Source organism: Lynx canadensis, chromosome B4, assembly GCF_007474595.2.
Source record: "Lynx canadensis isolate LIC74 chromosome B4, mLynCan4.pri.v2, whole genome shotgun sequence".
In the NCBI taxonomy this organism is placed as follows: domain Eukaryota; kingdom Metazoa; phylum Chordata; class Mammalia; order Carnivora; family Felidae; genus Lynx; species Lynx canadensis.
Window position 1 is genome coordinate 75,234,349 of NC_044309.1, and position 20,757 is coordinate 75,255,105.

General features: G+C 41.8%; 1 protein-coding gene and 1 long non-coding RNA gene across 2 annotated transcripts in view; one reads left to right on the forward strand and one right to left on the reverse strand.

The window, feature by feature from the left end:
• The window catches only part of TEX49 (testis expressed 49), a 28,570-nt gene extending 7,878 nt beyond the window's left edge, over window positions 1–20,692 (forward strand). Inside the window, exons 2-4 of the mRNA XM_030322491.1 lie at window positions 18,198–18,320; window positions 19,963–20,107; window positions 20,549–20,692. Of these exons, the coding sequence (XP_030178351.1) occupies window positions 18,198–18,320; window positions 19,963–20,107; window positions 20,549–20,597 (317 nt within the window). The 3' untranslated portion in view covers window positions 20,598–20,692. The remainder of the gene's footprint in view (window positions 1–18,197; window positions 18,321–19,962; window positions 20,108–20,548) is intronic.
• On the reverse strand, window positions 29–10,526 carry LOC115518906. The gene is made up of 4 exons (XR_004343882.1): window positions 10,280–10,526; window positions 9,847–9,907; window positions 8,711–8,895; window positions 29–55 (listed from the first exon to the last, which is right to left on the reverse strand). It is a non-coding gene; the product is annotated as an uncharacterized LOC115518906 (long non-coding RNA).
• Window positions 20,693–20,757: the final 65 nt, after the last annotated feature.

The window sequence follows — 20,757 nt, forward strand, 5'->3', positions numbered from 1 at the left end:
CATTCATCCATTGACAGACACTTAGGTATCCACATCTTGGCTACTGTGAATAATGCTGTAATGAAAATGAGAGTGAAGATAACTCTTCGAGATCCTTTTTTCATTTCCTTTGGATATATACCCAGAAGTGAGATTGCTGGGCAGAGAAATCTTCTATCTCCTTGTTGGGCTAGGTGGTTTTTCTGCTTGTGGTGCATGCTCTGTAGACAGGGTTTCAGTTACCACCTTCCTGTTCTCAGACCTATTCTTTACTCCTGCCTTCTGTGGTAGCTGTTACATTATAAAGTTTGAACCTCTCAGATGAAATGACCCAATTCTAGTTCTTTTTTTTTTTTAATTTTTTAAATGTTTATTTTGAGAGAGAGAACAAGCATGAGCAGGGAAGGGGCAGAGAGAGAGGGAGAGAGAATCTCAAACAGGCTCCGCACTGCCAGCTCAGAGCTCTATGCAGGGCTCAAACTCACAAACTGAGATCAAAACCAAGTCAGATGTCCAACCGACTAAGCAGCCCAGGCACCCCGGCCCAATTCTAGTTCTATCCTCCACTGCAGAAACTTAAGTTAGAACTGTTCCCATTCTGAAAGGTTAGTTACTACCCCTCTGTCCACTTGCCATTTTCCAAAAGATATTTCCACTGAAATGTATCATCTGCTGTTTTATCCTTACTCTCTCTTTGCCCTTGAAGGTTAATGCCGTTGTTGTTATTTTGATGTCATTTTAGCAAATTTGAGAGAGAAAGGAAATAAACTTATATGGTCAATTAATTATTTTTTAAAAACTTTCTTTGGTGATATAATTTCAAAATTATATAAAAGTTGTAAGTTTAGTACAAACAAACTCCCTATACTGTTTATCCAAGTTAGCCAATTTTATTTGGCCACATTTTCTTTCCCTCTCCCTCTCTTTCTCTGTCTTAGCTAGTTGAAAATAAGTTGCTCATATTATATTCCTTTATCCCCAGACATCTCAGTTTGTATTTTTTTTAATCTTTTTTTAATGTTTATTTATTTTTGAGAGAGACAGAACACAAGTGGGGAAGGGGCAGAGAGAGAGGGAGACACAGAATATGAAGCAGGCTCCAGGCTCCGAGCTGTCAGCACAGAGCCTGATGTGGGCCTTGAACTCACATACAGTGAGATCATGACCTGAACTGAAGTCAGATGCTTAACCGACTGAGCCACCCAGGCGCCCCTCAGTTTGTATTTTATTGTCTTAGATAATAACCCACAATATAGGTTTTAAACTCAGCAAATTTTAACATTGATACAATACTATTATCTAATCTATAGTCTATATTTCAGTTTTGCCAGTTGTCCCATTAATGTCCTTTAGAGAAAAATTTTTCCTTCAGAGATCTGATTAAGGATCAGCATTGCATTTAGTTGGCATACCTCTTTAGTCCCCTTTAATCTGGAACAATTGCTCAGTTCCTTTGTGTGTCATGACATTGATATTTATTTTTTTTAATAGTACAGATAAGATATTTTGTAGAATTGTCCTTAATGTGGGTTTGCTGATGTTTCTCATGATTAGATTGGGTATAAATATTTTTGGCAGGAATAAGCAACAGTATGTTTTCAGTAGGTCACATCAGGAGGTCCCTAATGTCATTTTGCCCTTTATAGGTGATGTTAACTGACCTTTTGATTAAGGTGGTGTTTGCCAGTTTTCTCCACTGTCAAGGTATTATTTTTGTGTTGTAATTTGTCATTATTATTTTTGTTTTATAATTTGTAGTACTTTCCAGGAAGATACTCGAAAAAATGTAAATACCTTATTCTTTTTTCCTTAAGTTTTTTTTAAACTTTATTTATCTATTTTGAGAGACAGAGAGTGTGAACAGGGGAGGGGTAGAGAGAGAGGGAGAGAAGGAAAATCCCAAGCAGGCTGCATCCACACTGTCAGCACAGAGCCTGACACGAGCCTTGAACCCACAAACCATGAAATCATGACCTGAGCCAAAATAAAGAGCGAGACACTTAATGGACTGAGCCACCCAAACTCCGCATAATACCGTATTCTTCATCAAACTTCCATCCACTAGTTTTAGTATCTATTGACAGTTCTGAGTGATACTATTTCATGATAGCTACAAAATGGTAATTTCCTAACTCAAATCTATTTTAACTCAAGGCTTACAGTAATTTGTTAAGTTTTGAGTTTTTCTAAAACATTCAACTTACTTTTTATATAAATCACTACTCTTTTCTTAACACATAATCTATTAGTTTAATATTTTTTAAAACTGTAAAATTGCGGGGCGCCTGGGTGGCGCAGTCGGTTAAGCGTCCGACTTCAGCCAGGTCACGATCTCGCGGTCCGGGAGTTCGAGCCCCGCGTCAGACTCTGGGCTGATGGCTCAGAGCCTGGAGCCTGCTTTCGATTCTGTGTCTCCCTCTCTCTCTGCCCCTCCCCCGTTCATGCTCTGTCTCTCTCTGTCCCAAAAATAAATAAACGTTGAAAAAAAAAATTAAAAAAAAACTGTAAAATTGCAGTTACAAAATAACCCAGCATAAATTGTTTGGGGGGGGGGGGCGGACCACACTACTGCCTCATGGTAACCAATAACCATACAGTTTAATTTGTGGGAGCAGAAGTATGCAGATATGCTGAAGAGTATCTCTCAGCTGCAACTGAAATGTTGCAGGCATCTTTTAATGTTTTTCAGAGGAAATGAAGAACATTAATTTACCTAGCAGGCCTATTCAGTGGATCTTCTACTATTTATAATATTGAGTTATTCACATTTTATGTTCTAAAATACCTCAAGGAAAAAAAAAATCAAGACATTCAAGGATCTTATGGGATACCTGGATGGCTCAGTCCATTAAGCGTCCAATTCTTGATTTTGGTTCAGGTCAATGATCTCATGGTTCGTGAAATTAAGCCCCACATCAGTCTCTGAGCTGACAGTATGGAGCCTGCTTGGGACTCTCTTTCCTTCTCTTTCTGCCCCTTCCCCTCTCACCCTCCCTCACTCGTGCACTCTCTCTCAAAATAAATAAACATTAAAAAAAAAGATGAAAATGTTTGTTTATTTTTAAGAGAGAGAGAGAGCCTGAGTGGGGGAGAGGCAGAGAGGGAGGGAGACAGAGGATCCAAAGTGGGCTCTGTGCTGAGAGCAGAGAGCCTGTTGAGGGGCTCGAACTCACAAACCATGAGCTCATGACCTGGGCTGAAGTTGGACGCTTAACCAGCTGAGTCACTCAGGTGCCCCAGAAATTAAGGAATCTTAAAGAATTAATTACTAATAGACACTTAGATAACTTTGTCTTGGACCAAGTTGGAGATTCCTGAATGTTTGCCAAATTCACTATGTGAGCTGAGCTAGCATGTAGGAGAGGGATAGATTAGAGCTCCCTTTCCAGGTGTAGCTTAGCTTCTTAGAATTCCTTGTGCCAAAGATGATGGTTCCTAGCAAAAACTGACAAAATACCCTGAAATTCACATAGAAATTCAGAGGACTCGGAATAATCAAAGCAACATTGAAAAATAACATTGTTGGAGAACATACTTCCCAATTTCAAATCTTCTACAAAGCCACACTAATCAAGACAATGTGATACTGCCATAAGGATTGACATATAGATAGATCAATAGAATAGAATTGAGATCTAGAAATAAACCCTTACACTTGTGATCAATAGACTTTCAACAAGAATGCCAAGACAATTTAATAGGAAAAGAATTATTTTTTCAACCAATGATGCAGCAAAAACTGGAAATTCACTTGCAAGAGAATGAAATTGGACTCCACATCACACCATATACAAAAGTTAACTCAAAATGGATCATAGACATAAATACAAGAGGTAAAACTTTAAACTGTTGAAAGAAAAATCTTCATGACCTTAGATCAGGCAGTGGTTTCTAAGATATGATACCAAAAGCGTAAGTGACAGAAAGATAGATAAATTGGATTTCATCAAAATGAAAAAAAAAATGTTGTACTTCAAAGGATGCCATCAAGAAAGTGGAAAGTTTGTGAGTTTTTTTGGTAAATGTTTGGATTACAAGACAAATATAAAATAAATAAATATAAACCTATATTAAGTCAATGATCACAAGAGAAAAACTTGCTAAACAGTTGCATGAAAAAAAGTCTGTGAGTGCAATTTTGATAGGAAGTTTTTTCAAAAGTTTAAGTTATAATTCCATTTTTTAAAACACGAAAAGCAATGAAAACTATTCTATCACACTAACACAAAACTGATAAAATAATATAAAGCATACTATAGAATATAGTACAAAAGAGGAACCCATGGACCAATGTAAGTATAAATGGACAAATCCCACTGACAGATCAAATTCAAGAATGTATTAAAGATAGTCATCTACCACCAAGTAGGGCTTATTCCAGTAATACAATGATGACTTAATATTGGAAAAGATTGATATATCATACCTATGTCAAATTAAAAAGATATTTACAACTATCTCACTAGGAACTAAAAAGGCATTTGATTTTTTTTTAAGTTTATTTATTTTGAGAGAGAGAGAGTACTGTGTGTGCATAAGCAGGGGAAAGGCAGAGAGAGGGAGAGAGAGAATCCCAAGGAGGCTCCACACAGTCAATGCAGAGCCAGACACAGACCTGATCTCACACAGCATGAGATCATGACCTGAGCCAAAATCAAGAGTGGGCCGCTTAGCCAACTGAGCCACCCAGGCACGCCAAGGCATTTGATATATTTTTTTAAGATTTTTTTTAATGTCTATTTTTGAGAGAGAGGGAGAGAAAGCACAAGCAGGGGAGGGACAGAGGGAGACACAGAATCTGAAGGAAGCTTCAGGCTCTGCACTGTCAGTGCAGAGACTGACACAGGGTCAAACCCGCAAACTGTAAGATCATGACCTGAGCCACCCAGGCATTTGACATTTTTAAATTTTTGCTTAATGTTTATTTTTGAGAGAGAGAGAGAGGGCATGAGCAGGGATGGGCAAAGAGAGAGGGAGACACAGAATCCAAAGCAGGCTCCAAACTCTGAGCTGTCAACACAGGGCCCAATGCAGGGCTTGAATTCACGAACTATGAGATCGTGACCTGAGCTGAAGTCAGACACTCAACGGACTGAACCACCCAAGTGCCCCTTGATATTTTTTAAAAACTTTTTGTAGGGATGCCTGGGTGGCTCAGTTGGTTAAGTGTCCCACTTTGGCTCAGGTCATATGTCATGGTACCTGAGTTTGAGCCCCACGTTGGGCTCTCAACACAGAGCCTGCTTTGGATCCTCTGTCCCCCTTTTCTCTGCACCTTCTCTCTCTCTTTCTCAAAAATAAACATTTAAAAAACACACTTTGTAAATTAAGAATGAAAGCATAATAAAGACCTCCCACATCACATCATACATAAAAATAAATTCCAGATGGATTAAAGAGCTAAATCTATAAAACAAAAGTATAGAAACATTAGAGGAAATAATATTTTTACAATCTTAGGATGGTCTTGGAAAACTTTTTTCATAGGACATAAAGCCTAGAAGCCTAAGAAGATTGACAAAAATTTGTACTAAACAAAAAATTGTAAATTGTGTAACAAAAGACATTAAAGTTAAAAAGAGATTGAGAGAAAATATTGGCCATACAAAGATGTGTGTATATATGAATATATACATATATACATACATATCCTCATGTGTATAACTCATATACATAATAATATTCAGAATATATAAAAAGCTCCCAAGTAAAGCACCAATCCAGACTCCCCTTCTCATCTAACATCAGATATTTATTTATTGGGAACTGATTGTGCCAAGTACTGTGTTAAACACTGGAAATACAACAGTGACTAATAGACAATAAGTAAATAAACAAGATGTTCACAGATTATAACAAGTGCTAGGGAGGAAATAAGGGGAGGGTAATGCAATAGATCACAAGTTATAAACTGCTGACTAGAGGCCAGACTCAGCTTGCATTGTTCTTTTCTTCAAAAATTTTGGACCAACATTTAAAAGTTAGGAGATTAAGGGGTGCCTGGGTGGCTCCCACTTCAGTTCAGGTTATGATTTCACAGTTTGTGAGTTCAAACTCCATATTGGTTCTCTGTATTTAGTGCAGAGCCCACTTTGGATCCTCTGTCTCCCTCTCTCTCTGCCCCTCCCCGACTCGAGTGTGCATTCTCTCTCTCCCTCAAAAATAAATAAACATTTAAAAAAATAAATGAAAATAAAAGATTTTATGTAAAATCCACATTCTTGCCTCTTAAAAAATTAGAACTGGCCACACTGGCCTTAAATTCCCATGTAACCACAAACAGCCAGAGCAAATAGCAGCTGCCTTGTTAGATGGGACAGGTTTCTTATTCAATTTGCTTTACTCATAAACATCTGTCTGGCTCTTATAGGCAGCTGAGTTTGCAGATCTCAAAATGGAGAATAAGTTTATTTATTTTGAGAGAGAGAAAAAGCATGAGAAGGGGGCAGAGAAGAGGGGGAGAGAGAGAAAATCCCAAGCAGGTTCTGCACTGTCAACGTGGAGCCCAATGTGGGGCTCAACCTCACATACTGTGAGATCATGACCTGAGCTGAAGTAGGATGCTCAGCCGACTGAGCCACCCAGGTGCCCCTTTTATTTTTAAAGGTTATTTATTGGAGAGGCCCACTTTATTAAACAAAGTAATCCAGGAGGTAATGTCTGAGCAACACCCTGAAGAATCAGAACAACCCAGCCTTGTGTAGAGCTGAGGCTAGAGCTTTATCTTCATAGAAAATTTTAAAATCTAGAAGCAATTCAAGGCCAAAACTATAACAAAGCACCTGCACCCACTTTGATCACAGACTGCTCTCACTGCATCCCAGCCAGAAGCCTGTAACCCATCTCCCACTTCTGACAAGCTGTTTTAATAAATCATGCACATCCTGAAATATCTATGCACTCTGCCCATCATTCATGGCCTCATAATTAAAGGAAACTTAGAACAATATTTCTGGCACTACTACCCTTTCCACAATGACATTCAGGCAACGTGGTTGAAGCCATGGCTTCAACCATGTCATTCAGATTTCTACCTAAAATTCCATTTAGTAGAAAATATGTTCTATTTCTATCATTTCCTTGAGGCCTTTTGAGCTGTCTCAGAGCTGAAGTGTGGGCCCACGTGGCCAAGGTCTGGGGCACACTAGGCTGACTAGGAGCTTAGTATAAGGCTGTGAAACTCCAGGAAGTTGGAGTGTTGAGCTCCAGGGAAACCTATCAGGACAAAGGTTCATGTATTTGGCTCTCCTCCGAGGACATTTAGTCTTTCTAGAATGATTAGTACTGTAACCGCAAACCTCAGGTGGGCACTCAGGACTGCCTGACAATCCTATTATATTTCTCTAGTCACTCCCCTACTCCTCAAGGCAATTATTTCACATCTCTTCCTCCTCAAGTCTCTAAAACCCCTCTCCCATCCTCATTCTGAGCTGATAACGTCTTTGCTCCTTGTTTCACTAAGAAAATAGAAGCAATCAGAAGAGACTTTCCATCATCACATCTAACATTCCACTGCATCTGTAACTTCCCTCTAGCACAGTGAGTGAAATGACTCCATTTGTGCACTGGATCTCATCCCCTCTCACCTACTCAAGGATTTTGCTCCTGAAATTATCTCCCTCTCCTTCAGTTTTCCTCCTCCTAAATAAATCATTTCCATAAGTATCCAAATATTCTGCAACCTTTTGCAGGGGGGTGGAGGGGGGAAAGGAAGGAAAGACCCTCCCTTGACCCTGAAAATATTATTCCCATTTCTTTCTCCACCATTCTCTCCTCCTTCCCACCCCTGATTATACCACAACTCCTAGACAGAGTAGTTTGTACTCATCAGCTAGAGAAAAACAACCATGCTGATAGGCCTCACTTTAAATTCATAATCACTAAACTCAAGTGGGCCTTTATGGCTGCCCAGAAGTCAGACTACATTTCCTTGTTCCATGTACTGTCTCCTGGAGGCCTCTTCATACCTTCTCTTTCCTCAGACCTCCAACACTTCCTCCTCTAGCTTCACTTTCAGATAATGACTTGTTTTCTATTTCACAGTTTTCATTGCGAAAACAGAAGCAAGTAGATTATTTCTTACAACCTCACACAAACCACATCTATCCATCTACGTGCTTCTGTGTCCATATTTGTCTTGTAATGAATGAACGGTCCACACACCTATTAAGATCAACCCCTCCACTTGTGCATCAGAGCCCATCTTTTTGCCTGTTCAAGGACACTACTCCAATACTATTTGCACTCGATTGCATCAATTTTTCTGTCCCTGGTCATTCCTATCTGCCTACATGCATGCTACAATTTCTTCCATCTTAAAGCCCTATATTTCCTATTTCCCTTCTCCCTATACGGAAAAATTACTCAAGAGAGTTGTCCGGTCTTGCTGACTCCATTTCTTCTCCTTCCATTCTCTTTTTTATTTTTTCTAATTTTTTTAATGTTTGTTTATTTTTGAGACAGAGAAAGAGAGCGCAAGCAGAGGAGGGGCAGAGAGAGAGGGAGACACAGAATCTGAAGCATGCGCAGTTTCCAAGCTATCAGCACAGAGCCCGATGCGGGGCTCAACCCCTGAACCATGAGATCACGACCTGAGCTGAAGTCCAATGCTTAACCTACTGAGCCACTCAGACGCCCCTCCATTCTCTTGAACTCATGCCAGTCAGGCTCTTGCCCCAATCATTCCACTGAAACTGCTTGTATCTAGTCACCAATGTTCATATCCACTTACCATGTTGCTGTTCTCTTAGCTCTCATCTTGTTTAACACATCAACAGAAGAGTGCAAGAGGGCTCAGATCATTCTGACTCCTGGTACTGCTGAGGCTGCTTGCAGTATATGGTCCGCTGGGAGAGGTTTGAGCCTGTGGACCACCATAATGGGGAACTTGCCCCATTTGTTTCTATTATTCAAAAACTGGTTTGGGAAATTAACAAGGAAGGGGCAGGAAGAGTATGGATAAGACACAACATTGTATTTGGCTGTTAGCAAGCCTACATCTACCTTGCTTGCCCCAGTCTTCCTAATCCTGACTGATATGTCCATTAATTCAAGAACCCACAGTTCCTGACTCTGCTCCCCCTTAGTTCCACAATCCAAACAATCTTGCAGGACTGATTTGTAATCCTCACTTGTCTTTAGAATGATTATCTAGCTGATTTCACCATGTCAACACATTCACTCAAGTGGCTTGACCCTTTTCTGTTCACCTGCACTAGCACTTGAGCCTGTTCTCCATGCTCAAATTAACCACACTCTTAACCTTGCCTATCACCTAGGGCTTTAACAGCAACCATAAAAATGAACCTATTAATATTAAAACTTCTAATACTCTTATTATAAGGATATTTTTAAGTCATTCACAATTTTTCTTTAAAGAAAGATAGGGTTTTTTTTTTCTCCTGTAGGTGTGACTGTATTAACATTCTACTCAAAAGGGCCCACTCAAGCTTTCCTTATTATAGTCATAATGGAAACTTATAGAGGTGAGTCAACACATGTAACCAAATATTCTGCGAGTCTCTGCCTCCTTCCTTTTCCCTCTTGATAAAGAACTAAAATAGAAAAACCAAAGGGATGTGGGGAGCATACTTAGGTCTATCCTTGACTTCATAACTCAGTTTTATCAGGTATCCAGGGTTGTTCATGTTCAGGGGGCTAACTCACACTAAGCAAATTCAGAATGCCTCAGTTTCCTTGCCTGTAAATGGAGATAATAATGCCTTATAGATCTGTTGTGCAGATTAAATGAAATGAAATAATGTATGTAATACACATAAGACCTAGCACACAAAACTGTACAATAGATGACTGGAGGAAAAATTATAAACTGTAATATATGTTAGTATATACATGTGGAATACATACTTTTCCTATGACCGAAATATCTTTGTTTACTTCTTGAGACATACTTGCCAGGATAGGGTATCTGGAAAGCAATATTTTTAACTATTAAGTTTCCTTGAGAAGCAAAAACTACTGGCTGGCTTCAAAGGATTTTTCATCCAGTTACAGCTATCCGCACAAGAGCACCCCTCACCAGTGACCAGAACTCACATGTCCACCAATCAGTAGATTCCTGCCCTCCCAGATTCATTCTTCCTAATCCTAATACTGGTGGCCCCTGCAGTTTCGGTCCAGCTTCCAGAATTTGTTCACCTTATGTGCTGGTCTCTTGGAATGCCTAAGTTTTCCCTTCTCTGTTCTCCCCTGGGGAGCATGACCCTATATCTGCCCTTTGCTTTGCAGACTCTATCTCACCACCTGCTTTGAACTCTGCTCTCCTGTCTAAGCTTCATACCTGAGGAGTCCTCTTAGTCCAGAGTTTCATTGTCTTGAATTCAGACGAATTAACTTTTATTTGGCCCTTTGATGAGGCAACTCCGTTGTCCTGTTGCATGAAAACCCAATGTCAGTCTAAACCTCATCATAACACAAATCTACACTCAGGACATTTCCCACTGATAGGAGTCTCAGAGGCAAGTTGATGGGAGTGGTGGTAGGAAGAGATTATTGTTGTTTTTGTCTTGAGACAAATGACAGTTCCCTGCCAGACTTTAGCAACTGCCCTCTAGCCAGACACAGTGACGTACAAGCTCCACACATCTTCCTCCACTGCTGCTTGTATCATTCCTCTTCCCAGAGGAATTCACTGAGTACTCAGAGCTGCTCTCCCAATTCTTTTTTTTTTTTTTTTTATGTTTGTTTATTTTTGGGAGACAGAGAAAGAACTTAAGTGGAGGAGGGGCAGAGAGAGAGGGAGACAATTCGAAGCAGGCTCCGTGCTGTCAGTACAAAGCCCAATGTGGGGCTAGAACCCATGAACTGAGAGATCATGACCTGAGCCAAAATCAAGAGTCAGACACTTAACCAACTGAGCCACCTGGGCTCCCATCTAAATAATCTCTTCAAAGAAAGAGTAAGCCTCAAATGCATGGTAAAAGCTGAGCACTTCTCACTTGCATTCTCATTTTCTGGATCCTGTCAGAGGATATTAGATGATTTTCCCCACCCTGGCTGGAATGTTCTTGCTCAGTCTTCTAGGTCTTCTGATCTTTCCCAACTGCCTGTTTGGTGACCCACCTGTTAGGAGACAGCTGGGGATGCCATTCTTAGATTCCAGCAGAGGGCACTGTAGTTCTGGCTTTTCAAATGGGAGTTTGAATGGCACAATTCAGCCAGGAATGAATCGCCCAAAGCCTCTAAAACCCCTCTGCCTTTCGAAATGTATAAATTTACTGAAGTTAGAGAAATGTTGCTTGGAGGCACATGGGTGGCTCAGTCAGTTAAGTGTCTGACTCTTGATTTCACCTCAGGTCATCATCTCACAGTTGTGAGAGCGAGCCCCGTGTCAGGCTCCGCACTGGGCCTGGGTGTGGAGCCTGCTTAAGATTTTCTCTCCCTCTCCCTCTGCTCCTCCCCTGCCCCCACCCTCCCCACCATGTGCGCACTCTCTCTGAAAAAGATTTTTAAAAATAATAAAGGAAATGTATCTTGGAAACAACCCATACATCTTGTAGCTGCTATAGACCATCATCCCCTATCTACCTGAAACTAGAGAAGATACTCAGGCTACTCATAACTACAATCTGCCAAAGCCTAAGAAGGAGGCACCTCCAAGGTGGGTGACTATGTCTGTATAGCAGCAGATAGGCCACTTTTTCTATGGGACCACAGCCTTTCCCCAGTGGTTTTCTGCACTGGCACTGGTCCAGTCTACTGCAGAGTGGCCAACCAGGTTCAATCCTCTGCTTCCCCAATGCCGGTCATAGGAAATGATACTCCACATTTCAGTGGAGCTCAAGGAGGCAGGGATCTGCCTTTAGAATGAGATAATGAGATCATGTGCCAACCCAACTCAACACTGGTCCCAGGGTGAGCAGATACCTTTGACAGGACCCCCACTGAGCTGTACACAAGGGACCCCAACAAGAGGCCAGTTTTATCAGTTTGTGTTTTCCCTTAGTCCTTTGTTTTGCCTGGAAGCCCTGAATAGATGATTTCAAGAACAGGTTAGTGTGGTTAACAGCCTGGGCTCTGGATCCAAAATACTGAGTTATATTCATGTCTCTGCCATATGCTAATTTAGTGAACTTGGGCAAATTAGTAAACTTCTCCGGGACTCTTTTCCCCCATTTGTAAAATAAGATAATAATAGTACCTACCTCTTATAGTTGTGCCGAGCACATTCGTTATTCATTTGGTTTATTGTTATCATCTCTAGAAGATCCATGTAGTCCCTTTTACATCAGCAGTCTGCAGCCAGCAGTAGGTCTGTTATCCCATATCCCATCTACTTCCCCTGCGTTCAGAATCCTGAACAAATGCATGACTTTGAGGAAGATACTTTTGGACATGGAGGCAAAGGAACTGCCCCCATATGTAAAATGTGCCCGGTTCCCTGGTCTTATGCTCCTGTCCACTTCCTCCCAATGCACTGACAATGTTCTTGTGTCAATGAAGACAATAAATCAAGATGGTCTTCCAAACACTTCAAATTGCCTTCAGCCAATTTCAGTCTATGTTATTGCTCCATCCAACTTCAAGGTATTAATGCCCAGAATCTGACAGGAAATCCTAGATAGGAGTCATTTTTTATGTAAAATACCACAACATTTTCTCTCAAACTGATCTTCTGTGAATTTCTTGTCAGGGTGCTGTTACTGTGCTTACAGCAATACCAACTTGCAAGTAATGTGTGTTAGATATTATCACCACTATGTACTAAGCATCTGGAATGGTCAAGCAAGTATCCTAACCTACAAGTCAGAATTCTAGCAGCCATTGAGATAGACCCATTCTAAAAATTCTTCAACCTGAAAACATTGTGGCCAGTCACTCCCAGTTCCAACTAACCGGAGGCAATAGGCAAAGTAGTGGATAACAGTGGCCCTATGCAGCCTGTAGTATTGAGAAACCTGCAACAATAATTTGGGTAAGTGGAGGATCCATCCAAGTACTTTTGCACCACCCCAATGTCCTTCATGATACTTTCAAAGTATAAGATGTGGTCTTATGGAAACTCCCAATTTATGGCCCAGTTCTAGAAGAAACCATCAGGGCCTTTTGTATCTATTTACCACCAAAAACTATATGGAGCGTAGTATTAACTGGGGGGATGAAGAACCTCTGTTACACTGCCAACAAAATGATGGGTTCATCTACTCTGCCACAGTGTAGTTTGCTTATAAGAACTCATTGCCTCCCTCCACCTCAACATGCCCATTCGCAGTAGCTGTGGCATGATTTTTACCCACAGCTCACCACCCTTCACCCCACGTGGCTTCCAAAAGTTGGCAGCTGGGGGAAATTATGGGTTACCAAAAATATCTTCCAGTTTGCCAAAAACCCCATCCAAAGAGTATGCCAGCTGGTGCTTGATTCAGGAGGAAGGCATCCAAATGAGAGATACTGTCCAGCACACCTCCAAACACACAGTAACCACTTATATGGAAAGCTGGGAGCCTGCTACTTGGAAACTGAGATTAAATAGAGAACATGACCTGGCTGTACCCTTAAGGACAATCAGTCTGAGACCTCAGGACCAGATAAAGAGCTCCTACCATTACCTGCACCCAGACCAATAATTACTCTCAGTCAAGGTCCCTTTGCCCACTAGGAATATGGTCTTGCTCGTTCTCCTCAGTCTACATGTACTTGGCCACAGACATTCTGGCACCCCCACCTTGCCCAAAGTCAAATGACACTATTTCCAGGAACTGGCCCCTCATTGTGGTAATCTGTGATGAAGTACAAATCAGCCCCCAGGTTGAATTCAGGCTTGGAATTCAGAACTCAATATTCTGTCACCTGTCCAAATCCTCAATTGGGAAAGGAGGGGATTCAAACAGTGCATCACTCTGGTGTTATGAGAGAGAATGTGAAAGATTTCCACCAGAGAGCAAAAGTTGGGGAGGAAGGACAGAAACGAATGAATGGCGTCAAGCCAGAATGAAGGGAAAAGCAGGAGCCAGGGAAAAACTCCAGAAGACAGGTAGCATCCCCACTCTGTACCAGAGGTGAGTCAGTGATCACAACAATTTCTGGAGAGAATGGCTTCCAGTTCCTGACAAGCTCAGGAGTCTGAGATGCAAGCCAAATCTAGCCTATTTAAGCAGAACATGAATTTATTAAACAAAATATTGGTGGGATAATATCAAAAAGCTTCTGCACAGCAAAGGAAACAACAAAACGAAAAGGCAGCCCACAGAATAAGAGGAGACCATTGTAAACTGTATATTTGATAAAGGATTAATATTCAAAGTAAATGCCTGTAACTCAATAGAAAAAAAAATCTGATTAAAAAACTGACATAAGATTGGAGTAGACATTTATCCAAAGAAGACACATGTATAGCCAACAGGTATATGAAAAGATGCTCAACATCACTAATCTTTAGAGAATTGCAAATTAAAATTACAATGAGGGGTGCATAGTGGCTCAGTCGGTTTAAGTGTCTGACTTTGGCTCAGGTCATGATCTCGTGGTTTGTGGGTTTAAACCCCGCATCAGGCTCTGTGCTGACAGCTCAGAGCCTGGAGCCTGCTTTGGATTTTGTGTCTCCTCTCTCTGCCCCTCCCTGTTCTCTCTCCTCTCTCTCTCAAAAATAAATATTTAAAAAAATTGCAATGATATATCACCTCACACCTGTAAAAGTGGCTGTTATTTCAAAAGGGGGGTGGGTGGTGCTTGGGTGCCTCAGTTGGTTAGGCATCTGACTCTTGATTTTGATTTGTGAGTTCTAGCCCCACACCAGGCTCCATGCTGACAATGTGGATCCTGCTTGGGATTCTCTCTCCCCCTCTCTCTGCCCCTTCCCTGCTCTCTCTCTCTAAATAAGTAAACTTTTAAAAAGAAAGAACATGTTGGTGAGGATGTGGAGAAAAGGGGGGAACCTTTGTATACTGTTTATGGGAATGTAAATTGGTGCAGTGCGTGGAAAACAGTACAGAGGTTCCTTAAATAAGTAAAAGTAAATCCTATTTCTGGGTATATACCCAAAGTAATTGAAATTATGGTCTCAAAGAGATATCTGCACTTTGATGTCCATTACAGCATCATTCACAATAACCAAGACATGGAAGCAACATAAATGTCCATCAATACACAAATGGATAAAGAAAATATGATCACACACACACACACACACACACACACACACACACACGGGCGCACAAATATTATTCAGCCTTTAAAAAGAAGGAAGTCCTGCCATTTGCAACAACATGGGTGAACCTGGAAGACATGCTAGGTGAAATAAGCCAACAAGGGACAAATACTATATGATATCACTTACGTGAAAAATCTAAAATAATCAAACTTACAGAGGCAGAGACTAGAATGGTGGTTGCCAGAGGCTGGGGGTAGGGATAAGTGGAGGGGTAGTAGTCAAAGGGTGCAAAGTCTCAGTTATATAAGTCCTAAGGGCACCTGGGTGGCTCAGTCAGTTGAGTATCCAACTCATGATTTCGGCTCAGGTCATGATCTCGATGGTGAGATCGGGCTCAGCACTGAGTGTAGAACCTGCTTGGGATGTTTTCTCTCTCACACATACACAAAATAAATAAACATTAAAAAAAAGATGTTATTTAAAAAAGGTAAGTCCTGGGGCGCCTGGGTGGCGCAGTCGGTTAAGCGTCCGACTTCAGCCAGGTCACGATCTCGCGGTCCGTGAGTTGGAGCCCCGCGTCGGGCTCTGGGCTGATGGCTCGGAGCCTGGAGCCTGTTTCCGATTCTGTGTCTCCCTCTCTCTCTGCCCCTCCCCCGTTCATGCTCTGTGTCTCTCTGTCCCAAAAATAAATAAAAAACGTTAAAAAAAAATTAAAAAAAAAAATAAATAAAAAATAAAAAAGGTAAGTCCTAGAGATCTGTACAGATAGAACCTACGGTTAATACTGTATTATATACTAAAATTTTCCTAAAAGCATAGATCTCCTGTTAAATGTTCTTATCACAAAATAAATTACAATAAAGAGGGCAGGAGGGAATTTTTGGAGGGGATGGATAAGGTTTACAGCATAGATTGCAGCGATGGTTTCACAGGTGTCTACTTACCTCCAAACTCATTCAGTTATACATATTAAATATATACAACTACTTTTACATCAATTTTACAATAAAGTAATTTCTTTAAAAAGAATATCGGGGGGCGCCTGGGTGGCGCAGTCGGTTAAGCATCCGACTTCAGCCAGGTCACGATCTCGCGGTCCGTGAGTTCGAGCCCCGCGTCGGGCTCTGGGCTGATGGCTCAGAGCCTGGAGCCTGTTTCCCATTCTGTGTCTCCTTCTCTCTCTGCCCCTCCCCCGTTCATGCTCTGTCTCTCTCTGTCCCAAAAATAAATAAACGTTGAAAAAAAAAATTAAAAAAAAAAAAAAAAAGAATATCGGTAAGTGCATAGAGCTGTAAAAGGCACAGAGAACCAAGTTTGGTGGCTAATAACCAGAAAGAATGTTCAGAATCATGCTGCAGACCTGGCTGGCATAGACACTGCTGCATTCAGTACTGTAGCAGACACCGCAGACACCAAGGACACTGGGCTCTGGATGCTGCTGCTAGAAAGAAGAGGTAGCTTCGCTGCTGCAACTTCCCATTAGTAGAAAAAGACTTTACACAGCCCCTGCTTCTTTGCAGCCTCATCTTTGATTCCGAATCTGAGGCAGATGTGTTTGGCCTAGCTAAAACTCTTTGCCTATGCCCTAGCTGCAAGAAAGGCTGGCACCTTAGTCCATCTGGGCTGCTATCACAGAAAGCCATAGACTGGGTAGCTTATCAACAACAGAAATGTATTTCTCACAGTTTTGGAGGCTGGAAGTGCAAGAGCACTGTGCCAGCCTGGTCAGGAAGAGGGCCTTCTTTCAGGCTGCAGACTTCTCATTGTGCCCTCATGTGGTGGAAGGGGAGACCTCTCTGAGGCCTTTTTTAGAAGGGCACCAATTCCATTCTTAAGGGCTCTACCCTTATGACCTAATCACCTCCTAAAGACCCCACTTACAAATACTATCACCTTGGGAACTAGGTTTTCGACATAGGAGTTTAGGGGAGACACAAACATTTAGACCTGGGTAAGGAAGTTCTGGTCTTTTCAGCCTCCATAGTGCGATTCCAGTTTTGCCTCAGAGAGGATTCCTAACCCCCCATAAGAATGCTAGGTCTATACTGCTCTACTCTAGGGGCGTCTGGGTGGCTCAGTCACTTGGGTGTCTAACTTCGGCTCAGGTCATGATCTTGCAGTCCGTCTGTTCAAGCCCTGCGTCTGTCTCTGTGCTGACAGCTCAGAGCCTGGAGCCTGCTTCAGATTCTGTCTCCCGCTCTCTGTCCCTCCCCGCTCACACTGTCTCTCTCAAAAATAAAATAAAAACATAAAATATATACTGCCCTACTCTACCATACCTTACCTTACCCTACCCTACTCTCTACCACTTTTCTAGCCCCTTCCCTGCCCCTCTCCATTTTGCCACGCACAAATCAGGCTCTAAATCAATAGCAAGCTGAAACCTCTCTCATACTTCTATCTTCTACACACTTGCTATCCTGCTGCCTGGAATGCTCTTCTTTTTTTTTTTTTTTTTTTTTCAACGTTTTTTATTTATTTTGGGGACAGAGAGAGACAGAGTGTGAGCGGGGGAGGGGCAGAGAGAGAGAGAGACACAGAATCGGAAACAGGCTCCAGGCTCCGAGCCATCAGCCCAGAGCCCGACGCGGGGCTCGAACTCACGGACCGCGAGATCATGACCTGGCTGAAGTCGGACACTTAACCGACTGCGCCACCCAGGCGCCCCAAGGAATGCTCTTCTTGATACCACTATGTCCCATGGACTCCTTCTTATCCTCCAAGACTTAGCTCAAACATAACTTTCCCTATTAGACCAGTTAAAGCTCTTCAAATATGCCAATCCCAGGAAATAGGTGTCCATCCAGATAAGGGGCCTTTTTCACCTGCACTAACCCTACGGGTCTGTCAATATCCTGATTCCAGCAGGAAGCCATTCAAAACCCAGGAGTTGAAGAGAAGCAAGAGAAGGGTGAGGGATGTCTTGCGATCGGTTCCCTCTCCCTCCCTTCTGACACAGGCATTGTGAATTGACTTCTGAGATCTGAGATCAGATTTGAGTGGCTAGGAGAGACCCCTGCCATGTGCCTGGTTGGTATGGAGACCAGAGACTCAAAACCAAAGAGCCCCACTTTGTAAGTATTTATAACAAGTCTGCTTCTTGTTTCAGACCAGAAGGAACCAGTGCCCACTAGGCTTCCCCGTATTATCTCAGAAGATGGGAATTATTCCGTACACCAGAATAGCCACACAAGGTATCATGAAGCTATAAAGAAGGTGTTGTTAAAGACATGTAAGTATCTTGGAGTGGGCACTATGCTAGGGACAGAACAGATATGCCTGAGTTCATAAAGAATGGCTGGGCTGTGGTGGGGCATAATTTTAGGGCAAGGGGAAAAAAAATAGCCAAGAAGGGGGGCTGAGAAAAGGAGGGAGAAAGTAGACTTGAATGGGGTGAGCAAGACAAAACAAAAATTGAATCAGACTGGAAGCTGAAGCCCCATATTTGAGTCCTAGTTTTAAGTGTCTCACCTTGGGTAGTCACTTGTTCATTTGTTGGGGGAAACAATGGGGGAAAAAATGCCTGCTCTACCGAACTTATGGAACTGTGAGGATCACAACAAAATAAGACAGTACTTTTTATACTATATGCTATGCCTGTGAGTAGTGGTAGACCAAGACTAGCTTTGGAATTTGAATGGAGTTTAAACTCCAAACAAGTTGTGTGACCTTGGGCGAGTTCCTTTAACCACTTAACCTCACTGAACCATGTGAAAATGGGAATCATACTCTAGCATTGTTATAAAAGTTAGAGAAAATGTACATTTAAAAAAGCATCTAGGACAAACTACTGATACATGTGAGAACTAGGAATCTTCAAAGAGTTATGCCATGTAAAGAAAGCCAGTCCCCAATGCCATTTATATAACATTCTTCACATGACAAAATTATAGAAATGAAGAACACATTATTGATTGCCAATGAAGGGGTGGGAGAACATGACTATAAAAGGCCAATTACCTTTCCCATTGGGAGAAACTGAGTAAAGGGTACACAGGATCTTATGTTATCATTTCTTACAACTATATATGAATCCATAGTTATCTCAAAATTAAAGTTTAATTTAGAAAACTAAGATACTTTCAGAAATTTAAAGAGACATATGTGTGAAGAGGAGTATCTAAGAGTTATTCCTAATAGCAAATTCTTTTTAAGAGCTTACTATTAATCAAGAGGAAAACAACTAAGTAAAACATGTAACATCTACTCAATGGTATATTAGGGATTTTTTTTTAAAATAATGATTATAAAGACTATATGGCCAGGATATTAGGCTATAATTAAGCTTAAAGAATATACAAATTTTATACAGTGGTATAATTAGATTTATCCAAGTAAAGAATAAAAATACAAAAAAACCTAGGAAAGTCTGATACACTATTCAAAATCTTAAGAACACCTAATACATTTAGAACATAATAGACACTTGATAAGTGACTCTATTAGCAGTACCTAAGTATGAGGTACTCATTGCTGAGTTTCAGAGAATTACCTGGAATGAGAAAAGGAAGCAATTTTTTTCAGAGAGGAGGGAAGGGAATGAGAATGATTAAGCCTGAGAGCAAGGGGGAAGAGCCAGTAGACCCATCTGGCACATTTCCCTAAGGGGTTGGCCACTTGTTTTTCCACCATCTTAGCACTTGGGGAAGCTCTCTTGGAGATGGGCTTAGTAACAGCAGGCAGAACCAAGACTGATTCAACTGACCATGAAGGGTATTAGATGCTGGAATCCAGAAATGAAGATGGGTGTGGTGACCAGATTCCCAGGACTTCTCAGCACCTGGTCAGGCCCAGTTGCTAGGCTGGGCTTATACTGCCATGGGGGAGCAAAGAAGTTGAAAAAATTGGATAACTTGCCCTTCCCCAACATTCAGTCCCCAATCAGGTCTTCAGAGTCCCCTTGACTGATGCTCAGAACTTCAGCTTCTGGCGGTCCCATGATCCAGGAGTGCGCCCAGAAGAAACCATGCCATGGATCCGGAGCCCCCGCCACTGCCTCATTAAAAGCCCAATGACCAGGTTAGGCTGGGATGGGTAAGGGTGGGGAGGCAAAGGGAAGTACTCCATCCTTAGAGACTGCTTCACTCTACTAAGAGTTAGGGAATAGAAGACAAAGTTTGGATCTTACCAGGAAAAGCTGGCCCCAGAATCTGGGCAGTGGTGGCATTCAAAGAAGTTAAAGATTTGTTTATGTCTGTGTATTTCATCTTGTGGATAGGACTTCTGGAGCAAGCACAAAACAAGTATCTATAGCTCTCCTGTGAGGTCCAGGGATGTTTCCACTCCCTTCATTGCTGTCTCCCACCCTCCAACCACCATTCATAGGCAGCAGCCCTACTTCCTCATTACTGCCCCTGCCCTTTCTGCCCTGAGGCAGTCTTGGGAGCTATGTTTAAGGACACCACCACACACACACCAGCCTGGCCTGGCTGAATCTGAGACCCTCTCTTTCTTTTCCAGGTTTATGGATCACTCTGTTCTGAGTGACAGAAACTTCAGTCTGTATTGAACAGGATATATTTGCACGATGGACTGTGGAAGCAGGGCAAAGAAGGAGAAAACGGAGAAGGTGTCCTGGTTCCACTGAGGGACTAATGGGAGGAGGGGACCTCAAGAGCAGAGTAAACATTGAATTAGAAGTCACTTGTGTGCACTGGCAGTGAGGGGGA